At 33.8% G+C, this 20,167-nt stretch overlaps 1 protein-coding gene across 3 annotated transcripts in view; it reads right to left on the minus strand.

Annotated features, from left to right (window-relative positions):
• NKAIN2 (sodium/potassium transporting ATPase interacting 2) overlaps window positions 1–20,167 on the minus strand; it is a 992,732-nt gene that overhangs the window by 425,987 nt on the left and 546,578 nt on the right. For all 3 annotated transcript variants that reach the window (XM_061207108.1, XM_061207110.1, XM_061207109.1), the window contains one exon: window positions 14,638–14,718. In XM_061207108.1, coding sequence (XP_061063091.1) covers window positions 14,638–14,718 — 81 coding nt within the window. The remainder of the gene's footprint in view (window positions 1–14,637; window positions 14,719–20,167) is intronic.

A 20,167-nucleotide genomic window follows, 5' to 3' on the forward strand; every position in this document is an offset into this window, starting at 1 on the left:
TGCTTGCATATGCTGCTGCAAGTCTTGTCTTTTCATGTTGTTTTTGCTTCTAACACATTCTGGGAGAATATAACTTGAAAGTTGGTCGAAATATGGTCAAATAATGATTTAGATTATAAAGTACTGTGAGAATATGAAATTCTGAAGCCAAATTTCTTTCATTAATAATACTTTGTAAAATCATTTATATTACTTTGTCAGTAGAAATAAATTCCATTTTCTCCTTTTTTCTGAATATGCAATTATTTTCTTCTCCTCCTTTTTCAATCTTCATATGTCTTCAGATTTAGTAATTCCATAGTTATCAGGGAAAATACTAGGGTTTGTGTTCCATTTGTATTTTAGCTTGACTATTTGATAATATTTTCCAAATGGGATCATGTCACTTGTGTCCCTGTAGAGTAATTTGATCTTATGCAATACTCAAGAGGATGGAATCATTCAGAAAATAAAATGCTTATAACCAGGAAAGTGATCTAAACCTGGAAAATGTTATAACCTTGATAAATCACATTTATGACGTGTTTTTTTCCTTTCTCACTTTTCTAAAAGAAACCCATAAAACTGCTACAACTTGAATTCTTAATAAACGATGGAATTAGTCACAGACTGAGGACCCATCTTTCCAGGGTTAGAAGACTGCAGTGAAATACTCTTTTCTTATTATTTCATAAGCAATTAATACTTTATGGTTTTAACACTGTTCATTCACATTCGTTGTGTCTATTAGATAAAATTCAGCTATCTTTGTTTTCAAAACTGTGCTTCTGGCTTTACATTTTCTGAAGAATAACTTAAGAGAAAAAAATACCCAGCAGTACTAATTATTTGGTTATTTGGCAATATTAAACTCAGCTTTTTTTTTCATTGAGAAGAAGGAAACAGGAAGCAAAGAACAAGAATTGGACTCATTATGCCTCACACTATGATGCCACAGTTAACGTACTACATAAATGTGTTAAAAAGTGAGTAGTAGGGGGTCTGGATGTACAAAATGCTTAATGGATTAATTTTAGTGCTCATAAAATCGGAGTGCAAAAGCTCAAGTCCATCCATTTTGCAGGCTGCCTGATGAATCTGGTGTACCAGGCACATGCCGAGGAGGGCCGCAGCCCTTCGGAGTGGCTGGCTAGCTACAGCTCTCTTCAGGAGCAATTGCAAAGTGTGCCAAATTGTGTGATATTGGTTCCCCTCTTGGGACTAATTGAGAGCACCAAACTCATTCTCACTTGTGATTCAAATAAAAGATTTGAGGACCTGTCAATAGAGATTTTTCTGGCAGAGTGGAAAAGGGACAGAGTGTCCCTATGGTATCAATGCAGCTACTTCACTACAAAATGCCTAGTTTTTATAAAATGCCTATGAAAAAGATGACATTTTTTGAAATACCTCCTAATTACTTCAGTTTTATATATTACACTACCTATGAGTGTGAAAACCCTAGAGTCCTACAATTACCATTAGACTCATTCCTCTAGCAGGTTACATGTGCTAATGAAGGAAAAAAAAAAAGTAATTATAATTCTATAAATGGCTGTTTATCAGTGAGTCATCCTCCTCTTTCTACCCTTCTAAGCTGCTTTTCTGGATGCATCAGGCTGTGTACACATTTTGCTTTTTTAAATGTCGAAAACAAATCTTTAAAGAGGAGGAGGGGAAGTAGCACTTTGAGTCCTATGTTGGAATGAAAAGCAACTTCAAAATTTCTTCATGCAGCTCTCAGTCAGGAAAGAGATTTAAATAGTCTAGTTTTCTTTGTATTGCTTTACATTTAATAACAGTATTTACTAAACATTGCTCCCTGGTTACCTATAGTGAACTGAACTACTACTTCAACTGCATTTTCCATGTAAATTTTAACTATAGGACAGAATAGAGGAGGTTTCTTGCCATATGAAAAGCATGGAATATAGTCACTTATTTGCTCTCTCTGGCCAAATAACCCTGGATGCTAGAAGCAGAAAAAATTGATTCATTTCACTATTTAATATCCTTTGAGTTGTATCTTTATATAATCTCCCACAGTTCATCAAAGCATCAATTGTCTCTGAGTGAATTCACAGACAAAGAGATTGACATTCTGCCCTCCAAAGCTAATTTGGCAACTGCCAATCCCAATTCAGTTGCCAAATGAGTTCCAGGGGTCATGTTAGGATGATGGTTCAGAGTGGAGAGGGGGATTTTGATAAGGTTCTCACAGACTGAGAACACACGAGGGGCTGGGGTGTACCATGCTGAATTGGACATAATTCTCAAGTAAATTTTGCCAATATTTCAGGATCTAAGAGCCCACTTAATATGAGATCACTGTAATCTAGACAAATTATTTCAAGGTTTTAAAAAAATACATAGTGGTTTTCATTGTTTTTATCAAAAATTCAAATATTTCTAAATTTAAAGCCATGGAACTCTTAATGGAAACATATTCTTTCATTTTATACATGGCTCTGTGAATAATAAACCTATAAAAAGTATAGCTGCTTTACTTTGGCATAGAATAAAAATTGCTGTTCTAGAATGATTTCTGACTAGGCTTTGAAGACAAACAGGATGGCACTGGCTTAGACCACGTTTGTATCTTCTTTCTTTTATTTCCAGCAGGATACTCTCTTGAAATATTAATCTCTGTGCTTTTATTTTTCATACTTAACTTTTGTAGACTTTACCTAGTGGGTCAGGGACATCCTTCTTGCTTCAAAGAGAATTACCATTGTTTTAATAGGAATGCAAAAAGAAAAAAGTAGTTAGTGCTTATTTTTTTTTTTTTGACTTCCATATCAGAAATAATAGCTTTGAAACCAAAGCTTTTGATTAATGAGAAAATAAAAGGTTAACTGAACAAAGACTGGCTAAGGAAAACTGCACATAGTGTATTTCTTAATAACAAATTAGAAAGAGAGCAGATAAGACTGTATAAGCCTAAACCTACAGAAAATAGAGTCGGAGATGCTGCAGTCACAGAACAGTGTGTGTCTTTGAATGAGTAGCAGATCTTGGTCAATGTGGAGAGCACCTGAGTCAGCATTCTGAGGATGTCACAATGAACTTTGCCAGCAGCATGGAGACCCAGGTATTGACCTGGAGACCATTCTGCTCTTCCAGGGAGCTCAGGTTGACTATTTTCATTGATCTGTGGGAAGACCTTCTACCAATATTTTACATGCATGATGCCTGTGAATCATCCAGCAGAAATAATGTTTGTTCATGCCCCAAGACTTTGCTTATGCTCATGGAGATTCCACTATGTGGAAGGTCCTCGTTTCAATACCCAAGACACTTTTAAGCCCCACAAAATAAAGCATGGGATTCTTGACACCCACAGGGGCATCTGAAGGGGGAAATCAGCAAGAGGGAAAGACATCAAAGTAAGAAAGTACAAATTAGAGCAGCTAATTTACTAGAGCCATCTAGTTCTTGCAGAGAAAGAGAAAGCAACTCAAATATTAGAGAAAACAGCAAAATTGTGAAATGGTTTACATTGTTTTAACCACAAGAGTAAAGAAGGCAGAAATCCAAGTGGGAATTCTCAGATATCTTTGTGGCTCTCAATGACAGCTTCATGGAGCATATAAGACTTTTGCTACCCTGGGAATAAGGATCCTTGGCTTCTGGAAATTCAATTATAATTTTTAAAATGTATGCAAATAAAGTAAAATTAGAGGCATGGCCATTCGTGGTCTAGTCAACTCCACCACGGACAAAGGTATGGGAAGGTTTCTGGAAAGAATTTTGTCACACAAATGAAGAATATATATGATTTGAGTATTAAAAGATGAATTTAAGCATAAATTCTCCCCAGAGCTCTGGGTAATCCAGTTTTTTGCTTTACTTGATACCTTGGTTAGAGTCAGTGTTAAGTAATAAATCTTCATATGCACACATATCACAATCTACAATGGGATCCCTGTTAAAAGGAAGCCAGAAACCAGGAACCTTCTTTGTGCTCTGTTTAAAGGTTCTGGGTAATCTAATCCATAAAAGCAAAGTATGGATGATGAACAGACAAAAATGTCATCAGTTAGGAATTTGTTAGTGTATGTTTGCTACTAATGAATTATTTTAGTTCTTGTTGCGTGAAAATGCTTTTATTTCACCTTTATTGTTGAAGAATATTTTTGCAAGTTATGGAATTCTAGGTTGTCACTTTTAAAGCACATTAAAGGTGCCATTCAATTGCCTTCTAGAGTCACTCTTTCTGTTGAAAGGTCAATTGTCAGTCTTTTAGCTGTTCCTTTGAAGGTAATGGGTCTTTTATCTTTGATGGCTGTTTTTTTTTTTTTTTTCTTGGATTTTAATTTTCAACAGTGCTACTATTCTATATTTGGATGTGGTGTTCTTGGCATTTATTCCAGTTGAGATCTGAAAGTCTTCTTGAATCTGTGGGTTGATGTATTTAACCAGTTTTGAAAATACTCTATCACTTCAGATATTGCTTCTGTCCAATTCTATCTTTCTTCTCCTGGCAATTCAATTATTTATATATTGCATCTTAGCTGAGCCCCATATGTTTCTGACATCCTTTTAATATTTGTATTCTTTTCTTTTTGTTTTTGTCAAACTCTCTCGGTGCTTCACTTTGGATATTTGCTGTTGACCCATCATCCTCCAGTTCACCAATCTTGTCTTCTACTCTTTTTAAATCTACCATCAAACACACCTAATGTGTTCTTACTTGTAAATGTTATATTTTTCAGTTCTAGAATTTCCATTTGATTCTTTATATAGATCCCAACCCTTTTAGGGTAAATTCTTCATCTTTCAGTCTATTATCTCCAGTTTTTCCCATTATTTTCTTCAACATTTTAAGTCCTTATCAGGTAATTACAATATCTGAATCATCTGTTGGTCTGTTTCAATTGTCTATTTTTTCCTTCACTTTCAGCAATGAGGTCCTCTCTTTTAGCATGTGTAGGAATTTTCAATTGCCGGATATGCATATAAATAAACAGTATAAGATAATGCTATCTTTCTAGTAAGATATTTTCCCTTTCCCTAAACTAGACAGATAAAGTGGTAGCTGATCAGCTCATTTCAATCAAGGACTGTGCTGAACTGAGCCTGGATTTTAGCCCCCATAATGTTTAGTGTGCCTCTCTTTTGACCCTGGCTTGTTCTTCATGTTTCTCAACTATAACTTGAGTTTATTCTGCAGAGCCCCTCTCCTATCTTCAGTCTCCATTTTGTAAGACTGCCAAACAACTTAACTCTGCTTTTCAGTCTGTCCATTTATGACTTTAGCCTTATAAAGAATTCATCAAATGCCCTAAGAAGAAATTTGTCCATCTGCCTGAGGCCCTCTCCCTTAAAACTATGCTGATTTATACAAAGCCCAGAAATAGCCTTCTATGGGTTTAAAACCTGGATTCATATCCTCCTTCCTTAAACAGAATTAGCAAATGCCCCCAGAGTACAGCACCTTCTAAAGGTCAACTCATCTCTTTGGGGCACTTACATTTCCAAAGTATCACTACTTCAGCACATCTCTACTATTTTTCATTTGTTATTGTCCAAAGTTCACAATATACACACAAATTATAAATAATAAAAATATGCATTTCTTGCTTCATCTCATGGTCAATCTATAAAGATTTCTGTAGCCTCCCCCAACACAAAACAATTCTTTTCCTCTTTTATTCATATTTTGCAATAAACTTTGCCTTTTTTTTCCTTCTCTGAGTAAGAAGTGAATTAAGGAAGTTGGATTCTTTGCAGATGATAAATCTTTTTGGACATGTTGCATTTAAGGTGACAATGGAATTGACATGACACAAGCAGAAAGTTGGAGATGTGGGACTTTAACTTAGCAACAAGGTCAGGACTGAAGATATAGATATAGATCTGGCAGACATGTGTAGAGATGATAGCTTAAATTATGACAGTGAACTGCATTTTCAAGTGAAAGAATGTAAACAGAGAAGTAGAAAGGTCCAAAGATCCGACTCCTCACTTTAGGGGCCTTAAAACGAAGTGGAACAAGTAAGCAAACAAAAGAGAACTGAAGAAGAAAATAAGCAGTTTAATTCAATGCACTCTTAAGGGAAACAAGAGAACAGAGGCAGTTACAGTTTGACAAAATTACAAAAGGTTGGTTCATTTCTATTTTGGGGGAAAATTACATTATATTTAATTCTTAATAACATGTAGGACATTTATCCTACATCCAAAAGCAAAATCTATTTTGAAGGTTTGAGAAATAATTTTTTTTCCTAATTCATTTAATGACAGTTAATTGAAGTTTTCTTAGACTATATGCATTTTACAATAAGAAACAAAAAAATATGAATCCAATCAATTGTCCTCTTGATTATTTGTTAAAGTTAGTGCTAAATCTATTATCACAGGTATTCTTTGTTTATTAATAATTGTACAGATTTCTTTACTTTTTGAAGAGCACCATTAATTCAAGTTAAAAATGATTATAAGAGATGTGTCTCCATACCACATTTTTTCATATGAAATCATAAAAGAAAATTTTGATACAAGCATTGATTTCACTGAGCTGAAAATATCCAAATATCAGATACCTTTTTAAATGAATAATTCATTTTTTAAATAAAAGGAATAAAACTGGGATTGTTGTAATAGTACATTTTTTCACACAGCACTTGCAAATGGTTTCAAGGATTTCTGCCCATTGCCTACATTGTATGACAGGTTTTATCCTCTTCCTGTCTCTTTTGTTTACAAGAGAGCAATTTTATTTCTCAAAGCTTAAATAAGCCACATTTTTTTTAAACATGTTTACTGGAGTTTAATTGCTTTACAATGGTGTGTTAGTTTCTGCTTTATAACAAAGTGAATCAGCTATACATATACATATATCCCCATATCTCCTCCCTCTTGCATCTCCCTCCCATCCTCCTTATCCACCCCTCTAGGTGGTCACAAAGCACCGAGCTGATCTCACTGTGCTATGTGGCTACTTCCCATTAGCTATCTATTTTACATTTGGTGGTGTATATATGTCCATGCCACTCTCTCACTTCGTCCCAGCTTACCCTTCCCCTCCACGTGTCCTCAAGGCCATAATCTGCGTCTTCATCTTTATTCCTGTCCCTAGGTTTTTCAGGACCTTTTTTTTTTTTTAAGATTTCATATATATGTGTTAGCATATGGTATTTGTTTTTCTCTTTCTAACTTACTTCACTCTGTATGACAGACTCTAGGTCTATCCACCTCACTACAAATAACTCAATTTCATTTCTTTTTATGGCTGAGTAATATTCCATTGTATATATGTGCCACATCTTCTTTATCCATTCATCTGTCGATGGACACTTAGGTTGCTTCCATGTCCTGGCTATTGTAAATAGACCTGCAATGATAATTGTGGTACATGACTCTTTTTGAATTATGGTTTTCTCAGGGTATATGCCCAGTAGTGGGATTATTGGGTCGTATGGTAGTTCTATTTTTAGTTTTTTAAGGAACCTCCATACTGTTCTCCATACTGGCTGTATCAGTTTACATTCCCAGCATCTGTGCAAGAGGGTTCCCTTTTCTCCACAGTCTCTCCAGCATTTATTGTTTGTAGATTTCTTGATGATGGCCATTCTTACTGGTGTGAGGTGATACCTCATTGTACTTTTAATTTGCATTTCTCTAATGATTAGTGATGTTGAGCATCCTTTCATGTGTTTGTTGGCAATCTGTATATCTTCTTTGGAGAAATGTCTATTTAGATCTTCTGCCCATTTTTGGATTGGGTTGTTTTTTGGATATTGAGCTGTATGAGCTGCTTGTATATTTTGGAAATTAATCCTTTGTCAGTTGCTTCTTTTGCAAATATTTTCTCCCATTCTGAGGGTCGTCATTTTGCCTTGTTTATGGTTTCCTTTGCTGTGTAAAAGCTTTTAAGTTTCATTAGGTCCCATTTATTTTTGTTTTTATTTCCATTTCTCTAGGAGGTGGGTCAAAAAGGATCTTGCTGTGATTTATGTCATAGAGTGTTCTGCCTATGTTTTCCTCTAAGAGTTTGATAGTATCTGGCCTTACATTTAGGTCTTTAATCCATTGTGAGTTTATTTTTGTGTATGGTGTTAGGGAGTGTTCTAATTTCATTCTTTTACATGTAGCTGTCCAGTTTTCCCAGCACCACTTATTGAAGAGGTTGTCTTTTCTCCATTTTATATTCTTGCCTCCTTTATCAAAGACAAGGTGACCATATGTGCGTGGGTAAATCTCTGGGCTTTCTATCCTGTTCCATTGATCTATATTTCTATTTTTGTGCCAGTACCATACTGTCTTGATTACTGTAGCTTTGTAGCATAGTCTGAAGTCAGGGAGCCTGATTCCTCCAGCTCCATTTTCCTTTCTCAAGAGTGCTTTGGCTATTTGGGGTCTTTTGTATTTCCTCTCAAATTGTGAAATTTTTTGTTCTAGTTCTGTGAAAAATGTTCCTCCCTCTGCTATATTTTGGAAGAGTTTGAGAAGGATAGGTGTTAGCTCTTCTCTAAATGTTTGATAGAATTAATCTGTGAAGCCGTCTGGTCCTAGGCTTTTGTTTTTTGGAAGATTTTTAATCAGTCTCAATTTCAGTGCTTGTGATTGGTCTGCTTATATTCTCTATTTCTTCCTGGTTCAGTCTCGGAAGGTTGTGCTTTTCTAAGAAGTTGTCCATTTCTTCCAGGTTGTCCATTTTATTGGTATATAGTTGCCTGTAGTAATCTCTCATGATCCTTTGTATTTCTGTGGTGTCAGTTGTTACTTCTCCTTTTTCATTTCTAATTCTATTGATTTGAGTCTTCTCCCTTTTTTTCTTGATGAGTCTGGCTAATGGTTTATCAATTTTGTTTATCTTCCCAAAGAACCAGATTTTAGTTTTATTGATCTTTGCTATTGTTTCCTTCATTTCTTTTTCATTTATTTCTGATCTGATCTTTCTGATTTCTTTCCTTCTGCTAACTTTGGGGTTTTTTTGTTCTTCTTTCTCTAACTGCTTTAAGTGTAAGGTTAGGTAGTTTATTTGAGATGTTTTTTGTTTCCTGAGGTAGGATTGTATTGCTATAAACTTCCCTCTTAGAACTGCTTTTGCTGCATCTCATAGGTTATGGGTCATCATGTTTTCATTTTCATTTGTTTCTAGGTATTTTTTGATTTCCTCTTTGATTTCCTCAGTGACCTCTTGGTTATTTAGTAGTGTATTGTTTAGCTTCCATGTATTTGTATTTTTTACAGATTTTTTTCCTGTAATTGATATCTAGTCTCTCAGCATTGTGGTTGGAAAAGATACTTGATATGATTTCAATTTTCTTAAATTTACCATGGCTTGATTTGGGACCCAAGATATGATGTATCCTGGAGAATGTTCCATGAGCACTTGAGAAGAAAGTGTATTCCATCGTTTTTGGATGGAATGTCCTATAAATATCAATTAAGTCCATCTTGTTTAATGTATCACTTAAAGCTTGTGTTTCCTTACTTATTTTCATTTTGGATGATCTGTCCATTGGTGAAATGGGGTGTTAAAGTCCCCTACTACGATTGTGTTACTGTTGATTTCCCCTTTTATGGCTGTTAGCATTTGCCTTATGTATTGAGGTGCTCCTATGTTGGGTGCATAAATATTTACAATTGTTATATCTTCTTCTTGGATTGATCCCTTGATCATTATGTAGTGTCCTTCTTTGTCTCTTGTAATAGTCTTTATTTTAAAGTCTATTTTGTCTGATATGAGAATTGCTACTCCAGCTTTCTTTTGATTTCCATTTGCATGGAATATCTTTTTCCACCCCCTCACTTTCAGTCTGTATGTGTCCCTAGGTCTGAAGTGGGTCTCTTGTAGACAGCATATATATGGGTTTTGTTTTTGTATCCATTCAGCCAGTCTATGTCTTTTGGTGGGAGCATTTAATCCATTTACATTTAAGGTAATTATCGATATGTATGTTCCTATGACCATTTTCTTAATTGTTTTGGGTTTGTTATTGTAGGTCTTTTCCTTCTCTTATGTTTCTTGCTTAGAGAAGTTCCTTTAGCATTTGTTGTAAAGCTGGTTTCATGGTGCTGAATTCTTTTAACTTTTGCTTGTCTGTAAAGGTTTTAATTTCTCTTTCGAATCTGAATGAGATCCTTGCTGGGTAGACTAATCTTGCTTGTAGGTTTTCCCTTTCATCACTTTAAATATGTCTTGCCACTCCTTTCTGGCTTGCTGAGTTTCTGCTGAAAGATCATTTGTTAATCTTATGGGGATTCCATTGTATGTTATTTGTTGTTTTTCAAATGCTGCTTTTAATATTTTTTCTCTGTATTTAATTTTTGATAGTTTGATTAATATGTGTTTTGGTGTGTTTCTCCTTGGATTTATCCTGTATGGGACTCTCTGCCTTTCCTGGACCTGACTGACTATTTCCTTTCCCATATTAGGGAAGTTTTTGACTATAATCTCTTCAAATATTTTCTCAGTCCCTTTCTTTTTCTCTTCTTCTTCTGGGACCCCTATAATTTGAATGTTGGTACATTTAATGTTGTCCCAGAGGTCTCTGAGACTGTCCTCAATTCTTTTCATTCTTTTTTCTTTATTCTGCTCTGCAGTATTTATTTCCACTATTTTATCTTCCAGGTCACTTATCGGTTCTTCTGCCTCAGTTATTCTGCTATTGATTCCTTCTAGAGAATTTTGAATTTCATTTATTGTGTTGTTCATCGTTGTTTGTTTGCTCTTTAGTTCTTCTAAGTCCTTGTTAAACGTTTCTTGTATTTTCTCCATTCTATTTCCAAGATTTTGCATCATCTTTACTATCATTACTCTGAATTCTTTTTCAGGTAGACTGCCTATTTCCTCTTCATAAATAAGCCACATTCTTACATAGCTTTTTTACATACCACATTTTTAAATGAAAATGTATATCTAGATCTCAGAAGCAACTATCAAATTTATTAAAACATGACAGCTTTCTAGACGTTGCTATTAAAAGCATTCATTAGGTATAATTAATTGCTCTAGGGTATGTTTAACAAGATAAGTTTCTGATAATATAATGAAGCCCAAGGGTTATATACCTGCATCCCTAGTATACAAACAAATTGGGTCGTTTTAAGTGTAAAATAATCCCTTGGTTACTCTTGTATGAACTGTAAGTTAATTATTTTATTTCTAAAGATAGGTGGTGCATCATTCACTAATGGTGCCCATAAATTACGAAAGTAGAAACTGAGATCTCAAAATAGTCATATAAAGAAAAATATTAGTATATAATTTTAGCTAAGAGTAGTTTACAATTATAACACACCCAACAGAATACAGTTTTTTGCAGATAGCAGAAGAGCGCTAATTTTTTTCCCGTGTGTAACTATTCAAAAACTATTTCATAAATTTCATTTTCCCAGGTGATGAATCTAATAGGTGAATTACCATATTATATGTGTTTTCCTTCTAACAGTGCACTTTGAAGTTAACTACAGAACAAACAGATCTCTTCTCTTTTCAAAATAACTCAATTCAGTTAATAACTGGGATTAGTTTGCATTTCTATTTGATATGTGAGCAAGAAAATCACAATTGACCAGAATAATCCAACAACACAGTAAGACTATTTACATCAGGAATTCTCAAAACTATTAATCCAATAGTCCAGGTCACATTTAATGCTCAAAGGCAGTTGCCTACAAAGTTAGCAAACACTTTGGGTTACAAATTAATGTTATCTCTGTTTCATTTAATGTTATCTCTGTTTCATTAACAGAACATCTATTAAAATATCACCCCAGAAAGTAAGAAACTATAGGATGTTTCAGGATATTTAGTTATAACACTAATATCTAAAGCATTAATATAAATAGTGTGGAAATAGTTATTATGCAATGTATATGTTTATTTGTTCCTACCATATTATGTGCTAATTTATATGACATTCCCAATATTTTATTAATATCATTGAGATAAAATTTTTAAAAAGAAGTTTCTCTGGTTGATTAGTTTTATTTTTCCTTAAATCTCACAGGGATGATCATTAAAATATATTAATAAATATTGTAATAATAATGTTGGATTTACACAGAATTTTTGATGAAAAATATATTATCTATACAATTATGGGTACAAACAAAACTGAATATCAACCAGGTCAGCCCTGTGTACCATATTATTGTAATTAAGCCATTTCATTCCTGAAGGTACACACTGGCTTCGTTAATGATGCTAATATCTATTTCTCTCATAAGTACATGGCAGATAGTTTAGCAGAAAAAGCAGAAAAGACACTGGAAAAGGACAACAAAAAATTCTAAACTCTAATGGGTAACTCAAGTTTGCCTTAATATTTTACCACTTTTTATCATTTCTTGCCAATATTCATTATGAAGAAATCAATTCTTTAAAAAATGTTTTATGGAAACAAACACACTTCTCTCACATGTATAAAGATCACAGAATTTCCTCTCTGCTTCTGTTTCCCATATTTATCCCTCAGCCTCAAACAAACTGACCCATTCATATGGTCAAATTATTTTATTTTTTGGGTGAGGTGAGGGAAAAAAGTGGTTTATATTCTGTAACCTAAGTATCATCAGCAGTTTCAGGAGTCCCATTTTTGAGCTTTCATATATCTGTACATTTTTCAATCACCATTGCTTATTTCTGGCACTCTGTTACCTGAAGAATGTGAGGCAGTTGCAGAAGCTAAAGAATTAAATGGCATAAATATACCTTTCTCAAACCCTTTGAGCAGGAAAGGGAGGAAAATCCCAGTACAGATAACAATATAACTTTGCCCTTTATGGTTTTCCTTTAGATTATTTGTTAAAAGGAAATTATTAAATTTTCATGTGCTCTGCAGAGTCTAGCCTTGGTTTATAAGATGAAAAGAAAAGGAAATATTATTAACTGCTTCACTGCCATGGTATAGGCATTACCTGCCTGTGTGCATTAGAAGAATTCTTAGTCATTTTGGTTGCAACTCTCTTGAACTCTAATGTTTTAGGATGTGTCCTCGTTATGGTTTCAATGCCCATGTCCAAGGTCATAGGATCACAAGCTTTATTTTGTGTCTGCAGTCATCACATGGAGCAGTGAGAAAAATTACACATTTGTGCAGCCAGCTTGGCTCAGATTTCTCCCTCTTTTTTTTAATATTAAACAAACTCTGATCTGCTAGATCATCTTACTCAGCCAATATGCCTGAATACCTGTCCTCCAATTATTAAGGTGATTATTTAAAATTGAAAATATCATTAAAAGTCATTTTAGTGAGGAATCTCTTTGAACAAAGTGGATTATACAGCAGAGATATATAAATTGGGTAAGGAATTCAAGTCCTGGGAATGTGAGCTTTAAGCAGAAAATGAAGTGTCTTTCCTAGAGCCACCTGAACAATTCCTTTTCATTGGTCACGGCATGTTCAGGAAAGGACTGCCTGCTGCTGAGAGTGTGGAGTATGATGACCGGCAAGAATACAGAAGTGCCATCCACCAGGGCAGACACTGCCGAGGGCCACAATGAGGACTTGTCCAAAATCTGCTCATAAAACTACAGGTTCCAGAAGCCTTGGGTCTATTTCATATGATAACATCACCCTCTTATTTTATCTTTCATCATTTGAAATTGAAAAAAAAAGTCAAGATTATTTATACTCAATATCATAGTTAAATAATAAATAAACATACTTGAAAATGCTCAGAGTGCTTTGGGAAACTCCTGTATGCTAGATTATAAATGTGTATTACCATCACCCCATCCCCCACCCACCAAGACATATAGCCCTGCAAAGGTAGTTCCTGGCGACTTTTTAGCTCTTTTAGCCTTTGAAAGCAGGTTATCATCTCTGGGTTTTAAAAATGTCAACATCTTTGCAGGGTCTTTCTGATCTAAGGGATAGAGAGGTAAAAGAACATTTTACAATCTCTATCTTTTAAAGTTAATATGAAGAAGTACAAGTTTACAACTCTCTCAAGTGTCTCAAGCAAGATTTACTACTACTTTGAATGGATTATCTCATTTGACTTATTTGCTGTTAATTGCATTCCAAAAGAAGAAGGATGTTGGTTTTAGAAATCTACAAACTGCATTATTTCAATAGTAAGGCATTTATGTTAGAAATATAATAGCAAGACACATGCAAACACACATACATACAAACACTCATACAAGGACAGCACAAAATAAAGAAACCTAAATGAAAATGTAAGTATTTTAAGTCCTTCCTAGATTATTTTAGAATAAAATGTCTATTTTATTCATTTATGTAATAAATTATATCCTTCTGGTAACAGTTTTATTCAACTAAAACCCATTAATTATATGAATTATTACATTGCTATTTGGGTCCAGTCAGGAAAGTCTTTAGCAGAGTAATAAGCCAACTAAGTGATTTCAAAAATCTTCAAGATTTTATCTCTGAAAAACTTCCTACTCTGCTTCAGAAATCTCTTACAAGTCAATGTTTTAAAAGTACACAGTATGGTCACCGTAATAATCAATATTTCATTTAGTTTTGCTTAAAATAATAAAATGACATTTTTGTGACACACTGAAATGTTTCTTTGATGGTAGAAATGTAGAGAGATAGATGAGGACATCTTTCAATTTACCTTCATTCGAGGTGCATCTAAGTAACAAGAGCAGGGTGAGACTCTGCCTTACTTAGGAAGAGGCTTGTTAACACACAAGTGATGACTCAGGCAAATCAGATGGCAAATTACCTTTGAGAGGTCCCCAGCCTCCAAATAGAAGCAGATAACAAACACATTCCACGTAACCCAGAGGACTAGCCAGACAGCATACTGTAGAAAAGCAAGAGAAATAACATAATTAATTTTGAATCAACTGAGTAAGATTTAAATAGAACTTGAATTTTGAACACCAAATCTTAAGATTAGTGGAAAATACTAGATATTGTTTCTTTCTAAGGAACAGGATGAGATGTACATTTATCTCTAGTTTGATTTTTTTCCTCACTGTAATGGACTCTTATAGTACTACAGCTCAAACTTGCTTAGGGATAATTTTTTCGGTTTTTAGACAAAAGAAATAGTAGTCCACATTTCTGTTTTAAGAGGGAATGGTTGTGGTTTCTAGACATCTGAAAAAATGATGCCCCAGTAGATATATCAACTACAACCCATTTAAAAGAGAACTCTTATCTTCCTTTAGCAAGATCAACCCAATGTTTGATAACATGTAGCCTTTCCCGAAGTTATCTAGGGTCATCTTCAAATCAGTTTTCATACCTCTGTCCCATCTAATCAGCTTCTCTTTGGCATCTTCTTTCCATTTATCCTTTCACCTTCTTATTTTATCCTCTCATGCTCTCCCACTTTAGTGACCATCTAGTTATTATCTCTAATTTTATTCTGTTGTCTATTCGGTGTGTTTTCTTCATCAATGACAAAATTTTCTTACCAAGACACAGTTCTCAGCATTCAGTTAACCAAAACTTATTAAGTCCCTAGAAGGAAACATGCTAGAAAGACACTGAGGATACAAAGACCAATGATAAATTCTCCCTGAATTCAAGTCAAGTGAAAGAGGTAGATTAGAAAAGAGATGATTCTTATACAAAAATCATAAAAAGTTATATAGTCTGAGCTCAAGGAAAGAAGATGGGAAACGTGTATAAACTATGATGAGAAAATGTAGTCCTGCAACGCTTAACAGAAGAGGTGAAACACCTTCCATAAGAGGTGAACCAAACTAATTTATGGATTTTACCAAACAGCAGTGTGGGGAATTGGAAAGGCCATGGTGGGAGGTTGCAGTAAACAAAGAAAGCAGCAGGTGTGAACTTAAAAAAAATGGAACAAGAGGCTACCATGTCATTTCTCTGTTAAATGAATACCAATGGCTCCCATTCTTTATATGATGAGTTCCAAAATCTTTATTTTATAGTTCAAGGACCTCCATGATCTTGTACCATGTTATCTTTTCAGGCACACGTTTCAGTTCATCTTTCAAGGCATTATGGACTATGGACACATTGGATTACTTGTTGCTCCATGTACATGGAAAGCTATTTCTCACCTCTGTGCCATTTTAATAATTTTATCTTTTAATAATTTTCATTTTAATAATTTTACTTTCCCTAAGTACTCCTCTTACCATCTATCAATTTTTATTTTTCTTCAGAAGTCAATATAAATATCATCTCTTGAGTGATATCCAATTAGAAATGGTGTATCCCTGCCTGTGCTCCAATAAGATCTTGCTTGCTCGAATTTCATTCCAAATGTCTTATATCTAATTATTTGCATATTTTCCCCAGTGAACAATTATAAGCTCCTTGAGAGAAAAGACTCTTTCAATTAATGCTTATATCTCTAAGTTGCTAACTTAGTACTCTGTACAAAACAGGTACTCAGTAAATATTTTGTAAGTCAATCAATGAATGAGGAACAATACAGAAAAAAATCTTAACTATTTTCAGAAGCAGAACTCCTTCTACCCATCCCAGATCTGGTTTTCATGAGAATTCTATGATCATTCAGGTAGTGTGAGGACTGAGAGCCCTAAATGATAAGTTTATATAACAATAAACACTGACTCAGCTGTTTTCCGGTGGATGCATTCATCTAAATGTTGAATATGTGCACTGCTCGATAAGAACAAAATAAGAGCAAAACTAAATGATCCAACACAAAAGAAGGGGTTTGAGAAGTGAAGGCTGCGTACTGGAAATAGGGTCAGGAAGCTAAGCAGGCTGGGGCGTGGAACTTAAGTTTTAGAGCAGAGATCTAATGAGATGTCTAAATTTGGTCCATATTATAAAGTAGAAACTTGTTTCACAAATTGTTTTAAATATTAAAATCTAGACTTATTGGGTTGTTTTGCAGATTTGGATATTAGTTTTAGAAATATAATGAAGTGCTGGGTCCCACTTTAAGAGTAAGTAGGTGAGAAAAAAAAAATGCTTGTAAGTTCCTGTGACTTGGTTTATATGAGTGTAAGAAAGAATGAAAGCATGATCGACTGAAGTGTTTGATCATGTTCTTCGTTCCTGGTGACACACTTTCCCTACATTATTTATAATGGAGAGATAAGTAAGCACTATTTACTAAAAAACAAAGTAGCAGGATAAGTAAAATATTTGGTAAGAGTGGATGAAACACACTGTATAACATATATTATATATTCCTGAAAGTTTGTCATTGGTAGTTAGGTTTCCTGACGAGGCATTAAAGAATGTCAATAGAAAAGCTATAGCTTTTCTATTTTGCAACTGAAATTATATTTTCAGATCATAAAATGCTGAAAATATTATCTGCGTCTATGTGGTACACATGGCATAATCACTATTTCATTATATGTTGAATATATAATAAGAATTTGGAATTTTCATCCAGATAAACTTAGATATCACTCATACTAAGTTATGCATTTATGTGTATGTGTAAATATAAATTATACTTAGTTTGGTTAAAAAAATGAAGCTGAAAAAATTATGCTTTAGTCACCAAAATTAATAATTTTAGGGAAAGACAGGTAAGATAATGGGTCACATGCAAATAAATTGCATATAGAGATTAAGAACTTGTGACCTAAAGTTTGCGTCACTTAGCTCTGTGGCTACATGCAAGTCTCACTACTCTGTAGTTTCCTCAAACGTAAAATAGTCTTTTATTACGATGATTATGTTATATCATCCCCTCTCCTTGTTTCAGTAATACGGAAGTAATCCCCACATTTTAATCTCCTTAGAATACTAAAAAAATATACTTTTTACATTAACTTTCGCAAAATATTTTTCCACCTAGTTGAACTTGCAATCTAGACTTTATTCCTTAATGAAACATGTTCTTCCCTAGAATAAGTTTCTTTTTTGATACATGAATGCCAGTATTGATAGATGGATGACACTTTATAAAGCAAACCTTTTTTCATTTGGTTTCATTAAAACAATAATTTATTATTTATGGTTGACCATACTACATAATTATAAAGCATTTTCTATATCATACCTTATGAGTTGCTCTTTCATGGTATTTTTAGTAATGATTTTGTTCTTTTTTATCCCATTTCTCCTAGAGTAATCCAAAAGGATATGTCCAGAAGGAACATAATAAATGTTCCTTCTATGTCTTTGCATTTATTTGCATTATTTTCATTTTATTTCATATTTAATTACAAACCAGTTAGCCTACAATGCACTCTACTTCGTTAAAGATTTACAAAAGAGAATTATCACCTTTAGTGGTGTGGCACCTTTAATAAACACATATGCAAATACATATAAATGGCTTAAATTATATTAGTGACTTTCTCTTTAAAACTACCACAGTTTAGAGAACTATTATTCAATAATATCATAATTATTAGAACAGGGGTCCCCAACCCCTGGGCTATGGACCGGGGCCGCCCAGCAGGAGGTGAGCGGTGGGCAAGTGAGTGAAACTTCATCTGCCGCTCCCCATTGCTCGCATTACCACCTGAAGCATCTCTCCCACCCCCACGACCCCCGGTCCATGGAAAAATTGTCTTGCACGAAACCAGTCCCTGGTGTCAAAAAGGTTGGGGGCCGATGTTTAGAAGACAAAAGAGCCTAGTACAATTCAAGTACCAGCCACATTTCATAAGTGCTTAATTAGAAAAAGAGTTGGGGCAGTGAATCAATTCATTTTTATTAAGCACCAGCTGGATGCAAGTGACTATAACAGATGCTGTAGAGAAACATTACAAGATATAGCTGAGTTGCTTACTCCCCTAAAATGATTTATGTTTACCATTGATATGCAATTGGTGTAATCTATAGGAACGTTTTCAGGTATCATTATTTTTTACTAGAAAGCAACACTCATATCAGTTTACCAATATCACTGATATTTTGCTGCTAGTATGAAAGTAATAATGTAATTGGTTCTAATGAACTATGATAGAAGCATTCCTAAGAAGCATTGTATTAGCAAATCTGTCTTAAAAACAACTCCTTTAAGCAACATTTTAGAATTATTAACAATCAAGTGTTTTAATACTGACAGTGAGAATATTTTAATAGATATACATGTATACCCATAAAACAAATATCCCTGGTCAAAATGATTGGACTATAGTCACCTTTTGCTCAAAGCTAATTATATTTTAGCTTTACTTTCTCATTTTCAACAGCAGCATCATTTAATCTGCTTAGGCATTCTTATCACTTTCTCATCCATTGTTATAATAAAAAAGAACAAAAGTGGCCCAAATAAAGCAGCTTATTTTCTAATTCTTGATCATCTTATGACCAGTGACAGTCTGCTTTATGATGTAAATCCTGTCTCCTAATTCATAAATCCTGTTACATCTACTTCATGCTATATAAACTTTCACTTAAAAGAAATAGCTAAATAAAATACACTACTATTACAATTATTAGTTTGATAATTAGCCAGAATCTGATAAAAATCCAATTCTAATCATAGATCACACTGCAGATCATTTAGAAAGGCAGGTTTCTACCTTCCTATTTTACCAGTGCTGCTATTATATGCTCAAGTTTCCTTGTGATTTTATGTTTATGCACACATTTTTAATGACAACCATTTTATAATAAGATTATATTTTCCCTCAATTACAGAAATTTCTTATTGCAGAAAATCTTTAAAATTTTGAACATCATAGACAGGAAATTGAGAAAATACCATACTTAGATATAATCACTGGTATCATTTTATTGCATATGTTTCCATATACACTTTTTTTCTATGAATATGTTTCAGTCATATATGTTTAAATAGGAATCTTGCTCTATATTCTGTTACCTGATTTTTTTGCACTTGATTAAAATGTCTCATTGAATATTCTGTAACATATGTTACAATGCAAAGATGCAGTGAGTTACTCAACTAATTCTCTACTGTTTAAATTTGTGCTTTTCCTATTGTTCTATTTTGATCAATTACTATAAATTTGGATTTTGCTTAAAAATTTTTAGTTTAGTTTGACATATTAAATCATACCTGAAAATATTTTGCTTAAATGGACTATTTCTAAGACAGACTATAAATGTTAGAATATCGAATGGGCATTATTTTAATGAACATATAAACATGGCTATTAAATTTTATGCAACTCCAAATAAAAACTGAATCTCCAAAGGCATTCTATTCTTCTTGAAGCAAAAAGTGGAAAATAATTCCCTTAGATTGAAAAAAAAATGATACTCATTCAGCATGAAAACAACTGTATAGAACTAATTTCTTTCCTTTTAACTCATGCAACATATTTCAGACAAAGATATTTACGGCCCACAGCCCTAAG

The sequence above is a fragment of the Eubalaena glacialis genome, chromosome 12 (assembly GCF_028564815.1).
Source record: "Eubalaena glacialis isolate mEubGla1 chromosome 12, mEubGla1.1.hap2.+ XY, whole genome shotgun sequence".
Taxonomy (NCBI): Eukaryota; Metazoa; Chordata; class Mammalia; order Artiodactyla; family Balaenidae; genus Eubalaena; species Eubalaena glacialis.